The sequence below is a fragment of the Malaya genurostris genome, chromosome 3 (assembly GCF_030247185.1).
Source record: "Malaya genurostris strain Urasoe2022 chromosome 3, Malgen_1.1, whole genome shotgun sequence".
In the NCBI taxonomy this organism is placed as follows: Eukaryota; Metazoa; Arthropoda; class Insecta; order Diptera; family Culicidae; genus Malaya; species Malaya genurostris.
In genome coordinates this window covers 248,627,263-248,640,389 of record NC_080572.1, presented here as the reverse complement: position 1 = coordinate 248,640,389, position 13,127 = coordinate 248,627,263, and the positions used below count along the sequence as shown (strand labels likewise).

The 13,127-nt window shown below is 36.9% G+C and overlaps 1 protein-coding gene across 12 annotated transcripts in view; it reads right to left on the bottom strand.

Moving 5' to 3' along the window:
* Positions 1–13,127, bottom strand: part of LOC131435325 (protein GDAP2 homolog) — a 215,121-nt gene that overhangs the window by 50,484 nt on the left and 151,510 nt on the right. The window contains exons 1-2 of one of the 12 annotated variants that reach the window (XM_058603083.1): positions 11,417–11,558; positions 1,319–1,601 (exon numbers count right to left, since the gene is read on the bottom strand). The exons of 9 other annotated variants lie outside the window; for them this stretch is intronic. In XM_058603083.1, the coding sequence (XP_058459066.1) occupies positions 1,319–1,425 (107 nt within the window). In that variant the 5' untranslated portion in view covers positions 1,426–1,601; positions 11,417–11,558. Of the gene's footprint in view, positions 1–1,318; positions 1,602–11,112; positions 11,559–13,127 lie in introns of those variants that run through there. 2 more of the 12 variants (XM_058603081.1, XM_058603082.1) reach the window with 2 other exon arrangements.

Genomic DNA, 13,127 nt, shown 5'->3' with positions numbered 1-13,127 from the left:
ATTAGAAAAGTGTTAAAAATTCCCGTAAGGCCATACAAAATTCTAAAGAAATTAAAACACAATGACTCAGATGACACGTTCCTAATGCTTATCGACGATTTGTGCCTCTGCAGTAGTTATTCTACAATTGCCTTGTTCTTATTAATTAGCAATCATTATAAATCCCATTCCCTGTATTCTCAAAACCACGGAGATCTTCAATAGCATTAAAATGGTGGAACGTAATTTGGAAACTGCCGCTAACCGCTCTTTCCGTGGGAACCCTTACAATGAAGAAAGCAAGAATCACCGAACGGATACTTCAGAAAATTATCGATAATTCAAATTTGTTTGGCAACGTGTGCAACCAAACCGCTACGAAAATAAATTTAATAATCAATTTCAATGGTGACCTATTTTCTCCGTCGGTTGAAGTGGTTTCCAACATTCTTGGCAGGGTTCTTCTAGAGCCAAGTTAAATGGGAATGTCAATGAAAGAAAGCTTCCGTATAATGGTTGCGATTGGAGAAATAAGAAGAAATTTTATTTTTCATAGCACTAATTTCAGTGACTAAGCGTCAATTTTCCAAACATCATAACAAAGCGTACGACTACATGTGGGTAATAATGATTGGAGGCTAAAATTGACAAAGAAATTTCAATTTGTCGAACCTTTGTTCGAAGCTGAATAATGCACCCCCACAATGAGCTCCCGCGTTTAATTGATTTACCGTGCTGAGCATATCTGAACTTCAATGTTTAAACTAAGAGTGCGGGAATAATCGATTCGTCCCGCTTCGATTGCCGCGGTGATTGGGAGGTGAGTTGGAGAGCAGTGCAACCACAAACACGCAATGCCCTCCCGATGAGCACACTATACTTCGTAGTCGAATTACAAAGAAACTCAACACGTGCCGGGAAGGGGTGGTTGGTGGACACAAACAACATACCGCGGCTCCAAATAAGGAAAAAATCGTTTTCCTGTTTTAGTACAAAGTCATACTTTAGAAAATAATCACAACAACTCGGACGTACAACAGTAGGACTGTTTGAGGATTGAAGATTTATGACGTCAAAACCGGAAGCACGGTTGTGCAAAGTAGAATCCGTATGTGGCCAGCGGAGCATAATCCGACTGAATTGGTGTTGAAAAGATTCACGCGCTGGTTGTGACCTCCAAGGAATCAAAACAGACTACAGGCGCCATCGATTTGTCGGCCTTCGGAGAGCGGTCTTCCCACGGTCATAACGGCTGAATAAGGATTCTTTCGATATCAAATCGGAACCTAGAGCTAAGAAAATAATTGCAATACGGGGCTACAAAGATAGTGACAGTCACCTTTCTTCTGGCGTTTCGATGTGAATTTGTTCCTCGGGTAGCTCCGGTGGAATTGTCACTGCTGTGTCACTCAGATCAATCGATTCCATCGCTACCATCTGTGTCATTTTAAGCACTTTCAAATTTTCACTTCCACGTTGCACAAATCTTCGATCTATTGGTGACGATTATCCAACAAATGCACCAGTTTGGATGTTATTATTTTGTTGCTTATTTTTCTTTTCTTGCACAAATTCGCGAACTGTTCCAAAATCACTGATCACTGACTCGCTATTATTCAACTCTGCAGGAAACGACCGATCGAAAACAAAAAAAGAAAATCGTCAAATGAGCCACCGTGCTGGCAATCTCACACCCCAATTCCGCGAGTTCGATAAGTAGTTTTTCTTCGCTTTTCACGACTTTCTCCACTCCCCGAAGGTGCGGTGCCGACGCCGGACACAGGCAACACGCAATCACATGATTTTACGGACTGCTTGAATAACCAATTTACTCTCGAAGAAACTCCGAAAGCGAATGATTGTGGCAAACTTGTCCATTCAAATTTGGTTTCACCGGTTCGAGCTGGTGGTCAGTCAGTAATTTCGGGTCGAAACAATCGATTCTGCTCAAACCGCAGTCAATCAATAGAAAAACTCTTTTGAGTAAAATTAAAATTTGGATTATGAATCGCAGAACTGAACCGAGTCTTGTTCTAGGAAGTAATTTGTAATTTAATTTCGAAACGGTTTGCCTGAATCGTACCAGTGCTGCCAAACCTCAGCATGTAAAATTTAATGACGTTTTCGTTTGATGCCACACTAACTACTCTCCAACTGATTGCTTGAAGCTAGTTTTGAACCTAGTTTCAACGTTGTTGAACAGAAAATCGAGTCAGTTTCGAACCTGATTTTCATATCAGGTTTGCTCAAATCCCCGTTGCTAAGTGCGAAACCAACACAGTTTCGTGAAAAGTGTTTGTTTGATGAAACTACCCTGGGTTAGTTTCAGTTTTCTTAAGCGAAAACGACATAAATCATTATTACCTTGCTGATTACAACTCTCAACACTTAAAATTTTTGCAAATCCTTGAAAAACCTTATCTAGCTTATTAATTCTTCGAACGTTGAATACATTCTTCAAATAAAAAATTCAAAAGGAAGCAGAAGTGATATTCTGACATGTGTGACTAGCTCTCTTTCGTCAAACTGTCCAGTAGCTGAGACTATGCATCTTAAGTCGATGATGGTTATATATTTTTGTTCGAGAAAGATACCAAAGGAGAAAATTTAGCGACATTTAAAGTGCAGGGTTGCGTGAAGGAAGCTGACACATTTTGTTCTCCTGTTACACGGGATCCAAACAAGGGAAGGAGAAACCGAACACGGCATCGGAAAGTAGAAGAATGAAGGTTTATTTTCGTCTTGTAGTTTTCCATCATGAAGCACTGGAATATCGCTCACTGGGTTTTCATTCATAACTCGTTTTTAAAGAATCAGTCGTACGAGTTATAAATTGAAACGTGGTGAGCGACACTACAGTGGTCCATGATGGAAAAATACTACACGAAAATAAACCTTCATTCTTCTACATTCCGATGCCGTGTTCGGTTTTTCCCTCCCTCACTGTACAAATTTATTATTACTTAAGGGAGACGCTCCATGAAATTTTTCATTTGTTGTTTTACTGGATATGTTGTCGTATTTTGAATATTTTCGAAGATATTGTCCTTTGAATTTACTCTCGCTCAGCCATTCTTCAGCCTACCGTTCGTTCACACGATAAAAATAAAACTGTTGATCCAATCGACACGAATTTTTTTCTATTTTGTAAGAGGTTGTACAGAGTAGTTTGTAATATTGTGAATGAAAAAAATGGGGTTTGAAATTTACTTTTTAATGAAAACAACAACAACAAGATGTTTTTCTAGCATATACCATATGATCAAAAAAGAACCGGAATTTTCATTTTAAAATTCCCGCGCTTGTCCAATCGGTAAACTTTTATTCTCTCAACGTTGGCAACACTTTTATACACATTCTGTCAAATTTTGACGCATATCGTACGATTAGTTTTTGTTTGGCGTCTATACAAAGAAGTTGAAAAATTTTCGTGTGGCGATTTTTATAATGGATGAACATTTAAAACAACGTGCGTGCATCAAATTTTGTGTTGCAAATGGATTTAAGTGTTCCGAAACGTTGAAAATGTTAGAAAAGGCTTTTGGTGAATCGTGTCTAGGAAAAACACAGGCATACGAGTGGTATAAACGCTTCAAAGGTGGTCGTACATTCACATAGTACTGGATCAATATGAAAATTTTTAGACTCAGGTTCAGTTTCCAAGGAACTTTTCTCGCTTATTTCCATTTCCCTGACGTGATTCTCAGTGTTTTAACCTTTCTCATAAAGTAAGGTTATCCAATCATTGTAAAAACCACGTCGGTTCAAAAAAAAGTGAGTGTGTGTATGTAATAGAACGTGTTTAATCCACCTAGCAGTGATAGGATACCGTTTTAATCAATCAGCATGTGTTTTTCGCTTGAATATTCTTCGTTGTGTGTAGTTTTCATGAAATTAATTTGATGGCTGTCGTTTTTGATGAATTGTAATTAAAATTTTGGAGTTGCAAGACGAATTAAAAATAGAAATTGTATAAAACCATTAAATTCTTAATCTAAACGTGTAACATTTGATTGAGCATTTCATGAGATGTGGAAATGAGTTCCTCTTTAGTGTTTTGTCGTTACAGGGTCCGGCACTCGAAGTGTAACCAATTAAAAAGGCCATAAATTCAGTTTGGAAAATTACTTTTACTTAATTCAAAGTACAAAATGTGTAAAAATAATACAAAATTCAGAATCAATTCACTTTTGCTCGATATGACCACCTTTTGCCTTGACTATGGCCTTGAGACGGTCAAAAAACGAATCGCAAGCTGCCCGAATGTGACTTGCAGGTGTATTTTGGCCCACTCGCGGACAATAACTTTTTTCAGCGCCTCGAGACTGGTGTATCTTTTAGTTCGGACTTTGCTCTCCAAAATGGCCCAAAGAGAATAATCCATTGGATTCGCATCTGGTGAATTCGAGAGCCATTGTGTGGACGTGATGAAGTTCGGAACGTTGTTTTTCAGCCATTCTTGGTTCACTCGAGCTTTGTGAGACGGTGCCGAGTCCTGCTGAAACGTCCATGGTCTGCCACCGAAATGTTTGTCTGCCCACGGCTTCAAAGCAACCTCCAGAATACTTTCCCGATAATATGTCGCATTGACCTTGACGCCAGGCTCGAAGGTCTGAAGTTGGTTACACTTCGAGTGCCGGACCCTGTATTTAGGGTACTTGCAGAAGCGCTATTCAGAGACAAGCATAACCAAAAATAGTTCGTATGTCCATGAATTAGTGTAACGAATAAACTGAAAAAGTTTTAAGCCCAATTTTGAAAATTTTTTGGTAACCTCGTCTTGAATTTTAAAAGCTCATCACCCTGTAATTTCAAAATTGGAAGTCGGATTCACCAACTTTATGTGGGACCATAAGTTTATTTTAATTTGAATTTTTGTTAAATTCGTTTTGGCCTCTCTATTCCTGATACTTTCGAACACGAAATTCGGAAATCGGTGTAGCTGAAGTCAGTTAAATTCACCTAGCAGATTGTAAACCATTTCATTAGTTTAGATCTTAGAGAAATCGTAGTGCGTTCCATATAAAATGTTTGGGTACCTTCCTGGATCGAAAATCGAATACCGGAAAAACTGAAAAAAAATTTATTTGGTCGTCGACTCTCAAATCTGTGAACCCGATAAATTTATATGAAATTTTTACATCAATCATCTTGTATCTCCTGAACCGGAAGTCGGTTCTGTTTAAAAAACAAGAAGTTTTTATGGAACCTTAAGACCTTTTATTTGAACGTTAGATCGACGAAATCGGTTCAGCCACCGAGGAGCATTATTTTAATTTAATTACATATATCATCCTGTAGTTCCAGAACCAGAAGTCGGATCCAAATGAAATTCGGAAACCTTATATGGAATCATAGGTCTGTTCATATAAGTCTAAGTTTGCAGAAATCAGTTAAGGCATCTATTTATTTTTCACACACAATTAATTTTCACACATAAATTTGCTTATCTCGATGAACCTTCTTCGAATGGTATAAGGGTTCAAAAAGTTGTGTTCTTCCAGCAATTATTGCTGCAAAAAGTATAAATCAATATAAATATGTAATTGTTTTGAATTTAAAATGCCATCTTTCTAATACATATGTCATGTTCGAACGATTATGTTTCCAAAAACTAAGAAATAATAGCGGATTTTAACAATCTATGGCTATTTTGACATAAAACGTCCAATCTCAGAACCATTCAATAGCGTTTAGCGTGACACAAATTCAGGCTCAAATGTGAAATGGTCTTATGGTTCCATAAACTGCAATTGCAGTTTGCCCCAAATCCGACTTCCAGTTCCAGGACTGCAGGGTGAAGTGTTTTTAAAATTTCGAACCATTACTTAAAGCGACAATGCAACAAAAAATTTCATCTAAAGTTGGCCTCAAATTGATTACGATTTGAAAATGTTATGCTATTTTAAGCCCAAGTAAACTTTCTTATTTTCGTTCAAAATTAGAAAAAAACCTTTTTTTTTAAGAATCCTCTAGTAATGCTTATGAAAATATGAGTGTTATGTGATAAGCATCATCCCATCACTACGTGAATTCAAACAGATTTTCATTCTGAATTTCGTTGGATACTGAAAAGAAGAAAAACTATCACTCAAATGGATCAAAAAATTCGTTGATAAGCTTTTGATCAGTAGAAGAATTTATAAAAGTGCAATCAATTCATAATTTAATTCCAATCCGTAGAAAAGTTTGCTCCTTGATGCAATATTTTAATCCAACTAAAGACTGCCACTGCAATCTAAAAGTATTACCAAGCTAGCGTGCTTGTTCGCAACTTTATCCTATTCCCCATCTAGCCTAATTATTCGCAACTTTATTCCATTTTTAAATATTTGGTAATTGCAGCACCAGTTAAATTGTGGTATTACTTTGTTTCAATCACTAGCTTGCCCGTATCCCGATCAGATGTGATTATCGAAGTTTTATCAATTTGTGATATTTTAAACTTCACAAAACCTACACAGTTCGAAAAATCTTGTGATTTTACATCTTATAAGATGCACATAACAAGAGCGTCGTATTTCACACAAATTTATATTCAAGAACATGTGAAATTGTGTGATTTGAATACTGCATGGCTTGAACTCGAATGAAATGAAAAACAAAAGATCGATAGCAACGACGGGACTTGAACCGAGGAACATTATATCACAAAGCACATCGGTTAATCGACTGAACCACAGAAACACATATGTGCTTGTTGAATAAATGATACATATAAATCCATACAACGGTAGTTGGTAACCGAGTGAAAATTACATTTGGAGCTTGTAAAATTCTGTTCGAATGCGTCTTTTAAAGAGTCAAGTAGTTATGAATTATATCGTTCGAAGGTTTATGTCACATGTAAAATTCATAATTTTTTTCTGTGTATCTCAATTTGATATAAGTTCATTACTAATAGTTGTTAAAACATCAAGATTTTATATCAAACATTTGTATCTAGTGAAACTGATTATATCTAAGATAATTATTATGTAACACAGTTTGGTCGTATGTTAATGAGTTTAAAATTGTGTATTTTACCTGTATTTGTATATCATTTGCCTTCTCTTTGATTAAGAGAAAAAACAATCATAATTTTCACAATGTACAACACAAAAAATGTTTTTATCATAATTTATATATAAATAAATTCCATATAAATTGACAAATCCAATTTAATTTTGATTATCTATGGACTGGGAAACAGTACATCTTAATTATGTCTTTTTGCCTTTCTAGAATATAGAAAAGATATGCAATCACTGTGAAAATCGACCCTTTTCCGAAGCCTGGAAGGCCGAATGTCATATACCATACGATTCAGCTCGACGAGTTAAGTAAATGTGCGTGATACAAACAGACATGTGTATATATGAAATACAAATATGCACTCACTCTCCTCAGAGACGGCTAAACCGATTTCCACAAACTCATATTCAAATGAAATTCAATTCGTATGGTCCCATTGCCTGCTATTGAATTTTATTCCGATTCGACTTCCGATTCCGGAGATATAGGGTGATATGCTCCAAGAAAAGTGAAAAAAATGTGCGCTCACTTTTTTCAGAGATAGCTGAACCGATTTTAACAAACTTAGATTCAATTGAAACGTTTTATGGTCTCAAATCCTGCTATCGAACTTCATTTGGATCTAACTTCTGGTTCCGGAGTTATAAGGTAATATGTGAAAATAAGAAAATAATGGGTACTCAATTTTCTCGCAAATGGTTTCACCGATTTTCACAAACTAAGACTCAAACGAAAGGTATTGAAATTATTTAAAAATTTTTGGAGCGTTTAATCCGGTTCCGACTTTTGGGTTCGGAACTAGAGCGCGATAAGTGGAAAATCTTCAATTTATTAGTATTTTTCCACAAACGATGGCAAAAACGGGAAGAAATCTCATAAAACTAACTAACAAATTGTCCTAGTTTGCAGGACTTATTTGTTTGTGGGCTTAATTCAGCAATACTGGTCTCTCATTTACTGTTTCGAAAACACCGGAAGTGGCGAAGAAAAACTCCAAAAGTAGAACTCACTTCGATTTCTCAGCGATGCTTGAACCGATTTTTACAATAAAAGCTCATATTGTCTCAATAACTACTGCAAAATTACAGGGCGATGAGTGTCAACGCTTTCAAACCGCCATATAAAAGGACGAAACAAAGCCGGTACACATCGGTACGTGCTGGCACGGCAGAAGAAAACACAACACGCCTTTACATACGATGCACACAGCGTGCTTTGTTCAATTTCGTATACGCCAAAAAACAACGAAACGAGAACCTCCGCCGAAGCTGATTACTTACTCACTTTCCTCAGATATAGCGTGGCCGAAATTTTACGAACTTAGGTTCAAATCAAAGGCCTTATGGTCCCATACAATGCTTTAGAATTTCATTCGGATATAACTTTTGGTTCCGAAATCACAGGTTGAAAAATATTAAAAATTTTATATCACAATTTTAAGCAATTTTTTTGAATTGCATGAATTTATTCGGCGAAATGACCGTCCTCTAGACGGCATTTGGTAAGATGTCTTTGTCTTAATTTATTACATCTAGAATCAAGAGGAATAAAAGTTTCGATCGCAGTATTTGGTATGCATAACACACTGGTTGAAAATTGTGAGGAAAAATAGTACATTTTGCGTAAAAATTAAGAAAACACAGTACATCGACTTAAAAAAAAACAGTACATTTTGCAGTAAGGCAATAGTGAATAGAAAACATAAGTAAATAAGTATCAGATGATTTATTTTCATATTCTCGATAGTTTTTTTTATTATTTCCCTTCTTTAATAATCAAACACCTTTTGCACAAAACATTTTTTCATGAGAAACGTATATTTTTGATAATGATTTTACTATGCTCTTTCTTTTTAGTGAAGACATTTTTCTTTTATTAAAATCAAGAAAATTTAGCAAAATTGTCGTGACGCACTCTGAGAAAGAATGAATAATGATGAAAAGGAAAGATCTATTTATTGTTGGCATATATTCATATTCGTTACGTGTTGTTACTGTTCGTTCTGACGTTTTGTGTTGCGGCTTTAATAATTTAAAACTCTATATTTATTTTTTGATGTGCAAAATACCGCACATTTCAATAGGAAAATACGGTACAAATTGAAATACAATAAATTTATGGGTATAAAATAGTACGCAGTATTTGGATCCGAAATACAGTACAATCCTATAAAATACAGTATGGATACGAGCGTTAGGTATGCACGAAGTATTCCACGTTAAGCTTTGAAATGTTTGTAGCAGTTAATTTTGATATGTTAAGTCTATCTACTATCAGCTCAGTGTGCAAACTTTCTCTTTTAAATATTAATATAACAAAACGACGAAATAAAAATTTTAAACATCATTGTCCTATACTGAAAATTCATTAAACACATCGATTTACATTACCCTACGATATGTCAGAAGGCGGAAACGAATCGGTTTCATAATACTGTTCGTTATGACATCTGAGTCACCATGAACATAGTTGAATTCTAATGAAAAACAGACTGGAACAGTGTTTCAATTGACAATACGATCTCTTCGAATAGGTGAAATGTACGGAATCGAGATCCGTTAATGGAGTAACTTTTTCGCAAATATCTATTCTTGCTATTAAGTTCATCAGTCTTTTTCGAGTAAGTATTTCGTTGGATACTGGAATAAAGGAATACTATCGCTTGAATGGATCAGTAAATATTTTGATAAACTTCCAATCGGTAAATGAATTTGAAGAACTTTTAGATTCTACCATTACCAAAAGGATCAATGCCAATCCTTCGGAAGGATTGGTCCTTGTAATTTAAGATGCAATTAATGCAACTCCTCTTGCAATTGTACTTTTCAGTCACGATTCGTTAGTATTTAACAAACCCTTTTGAATCGTTATTGTTATCGTAAAAGCCTAACGATGTAGGCAAGATTTATTTTCTAGCAAGCGGAATAAATTTTAAAGAAAAACAACTCAATCAACCTAATTGCTCGCAATTCTATCCCGTTGTTAAATAGTGAGTAATTGCAGTACCAATTAAATCGTTGAGAACCTAGCTTTTCTTCCGAGGGATATGAGTATTCCTTTGCAACGTGCTTCGTATCAGATGCTACGATCCTCTCGACACTAAGAATCCTCTCCTGGTCGGGACTCGAACAAACGACAACTGGCTTGTAATTAAAACTTCAGCCTTCGGATTTCGCTGTCTTTGTCGCTGGGTTTAACAATCAATTCATATTGTCATTCCAGAAAGCGGATAATTTTAAGTACTTTCATTGGAGCATTTTCTCACAAAGGATTTTTAGTTTCGAGCCACAATTTTCAACTAGTGTTTGCTATAACTCGTGGCTTAACCTACAAAAAATTGATCCATCAGAATGACATTATAATTATTAAGCCTATTGCGGTCAATCCTGAGAATGTTCAGAAATGTTCTGATATTAAATAGTAGCTCTATTTTAACAGTTTCATCCAACAATTTCCTGAACATAAAAAAAACACTGTAACTGAAAGAGAATCTATCACTTCCTTGTTTAGATGACGGAAAAAAGTATTTTTACTCTTATCAAAAAATATTTACAAAAAGAAAACACTCTCGTGTCGCATTTCAAGTGCCAATAGATTATAAAACTTCTACTATCAATAGTTAAACATCATAAAACTTTTGTTCCCTCTGAAACTATTGATACAGCCTCAAAACCAACTCGCTCTTATCAGCCACTATCCACTATCCGGCTGACCGATTGGCGTACAACCAATTAATTATAGATTTATTCCGGGATAGGCTCAATTCTTCTTCTCCACTTACGGCTGTACCACTCGAAAAACCGCCGATCATTGTTTTCCGCCTCCGTAATACGAAATTCATGTAATCGCCTAAGCGCATTTGCGAATTTTCTTTCCACCCCAAATCGCAATGCAATTTCAGACAGAGTTTTCACGATATCCTCAGCCCGCGCCATTCGCCGGTCCATCCAAACTTAGGATGATGCCTTCGTCGAACACCCAAACACTTCATTTCCTGGTCGAACCGACCACCAGCCAGCAAAAACATCAGCACCGAACTACGGTGGTACGGCCTCAGAGCGGAAAAGCGTGGAAAAACTCTCGCGCAAATTGGAAATTATTTTATAAATAGATTTTCACTTCTTTTTTTATGGCAACGTTGAGTTTGAGCGCAGCGTTTCTTCACTTTTTGTTTGGAAAAACTTCGGCGCAAAACTTTTCAAACAACACCAGACCAGAAACTGTGGGAAACGATCAACCAATGTTCCGGCGATGGCGTCGGTTATTGTCACGGTGAAAGCCACGGTAGCCACGGTTCCGTTCGGTAGTCAAAGTAGTCACCAGTTGGTTACAATCTTCTATCACAACAAAATTTCCACTGGATGACGTTTTCTTCTGCCAGGCACTCCGTGAATGGGGATGAAAAGTTGATCAATTTTCTCACTTTTCCTGCAAACAAATCAACAACAATAGCAGCTGCAGCAGCGGTGTATTGGTCCCAGTAATGACAAAAAAGGCTTCTGGACGCCACAAGCGGAAAGTTCGACCGAAACCGATGAATGCGTCGCGACGACTGTTGCCAGCACCGCTCGCAACTCGCAGGTTTGGCGTTTTTGTGTATGTGTTTGTGTGCGGAATGACTATTTTGGCTGATGGGATGGGAAATTGAGCGAGCGGCCGCAGCTCGCGCGGGGTCGAAAATCGAAAGAGCGAGAAGTGGTTGCTCAAATCTCCTCAACGATGTTGATGTTTCGTGACGCAGGTGTCAATGGGAGAAATTTGATCCCTTGTGGAGAAACCGGCAAGTGGCATCAGAAAAAAAAAACGCGCACAGTCGACTGAAATGAGTTTCATTGCGCCATAAAACAGGAACTGGATAACTTTTTTCACGCTTCTGTTTTGACAGACCTCATTAGACGATGGTAAGAGTAAGAACCAGGAAATTATAATATTGGTTGCCGGGTATCTTATTGATTGTTTGTCCCGTTTTTGGCGTCTTGTTGTTCTGAATAATCAGTGTCTGAGGCCAGCAGAGTAGCGAAGCGCCAGTTTCAAGAAGAGAGTCGATATTTAGTGATTCAATGTTGCATCGAAAGTTTAATTATATTGAAAATTATCAACTATAAAGGCAGGGGGACGGTTATAGCGATTCCTTTCACGCAGTCTGTCTGGGTTTGATTCCCAGTCGTGCTGCATCGGAAAAATTTTCTGACTCGACGCAATATTGCTGATTCGTGAAACTAAAAAAAAATCAAACGACGGTAACTGCGATTTCACCACCCAAAATGAAACGACATCAACCGATGCGAATTTACCGCACAAACTAAACGACCGATCGAAGCGCCGTCTGCATATCACTGTCGGTGTTATCAGATTTATATGGAATGCGTGAAAATTTACAAGTCAATCATGTGATTGAAGCTGAAAATCTTAAATTGGTCCACAGCAAACCCATCCGCAAGTGTTTATTTTATTTTAATTTTTCAGTAGTGGTTGTTTACAGCAATGCGAATAGAAGAAGCAGGATACTGGTGAGATCGTTATTTGGAGATATTTTCACTTTTCATGTTTACAATCTTATTATATTTTTCCTTAGTTTCGAAAGAAATTCTGTGTTTTAGTAGGAAGCACATATTACTACGAAACGCGATAAAATTGCAACGTTTTCTCGGTAGCCGACTACCCAGAACAATAAACCCATGATAATCTTCAATAGTTTACTAACAAACAACCCCCTTCCGGTGAGGCATGTGAAAATGCAGAGGATTCCGTGGTTTCTAGTAGCAACATGCATTGAACTAACAATCCTCCCTTCCCAAGTAGATTTGCATTGGAACGTGGCTGGCGTCGGTATTGATCAGCATGCAAGGATCAATGCAGTTTACACAATGTGAAACTACATGCTATTCCCAAGCAAGTTGTTTCAGAAAAAGATTTTGTACGCTTAATTGGTTCTGATCAATAACAGAGTAGCAACACACGAGCGGTCTCAAATGCTCTTAAGCTCAACAAAATTTTTATTTCCGAACTATCAGTTAGCAATTAAACTACTGAATTGTTTACCGAACGTTCAGTTGTTGAAAATTCGGTAAAAAATACCTTCATTGTACAACGCTAAAATCGGTCGAATGCTTTTTAAAGAATCAGAATACAAA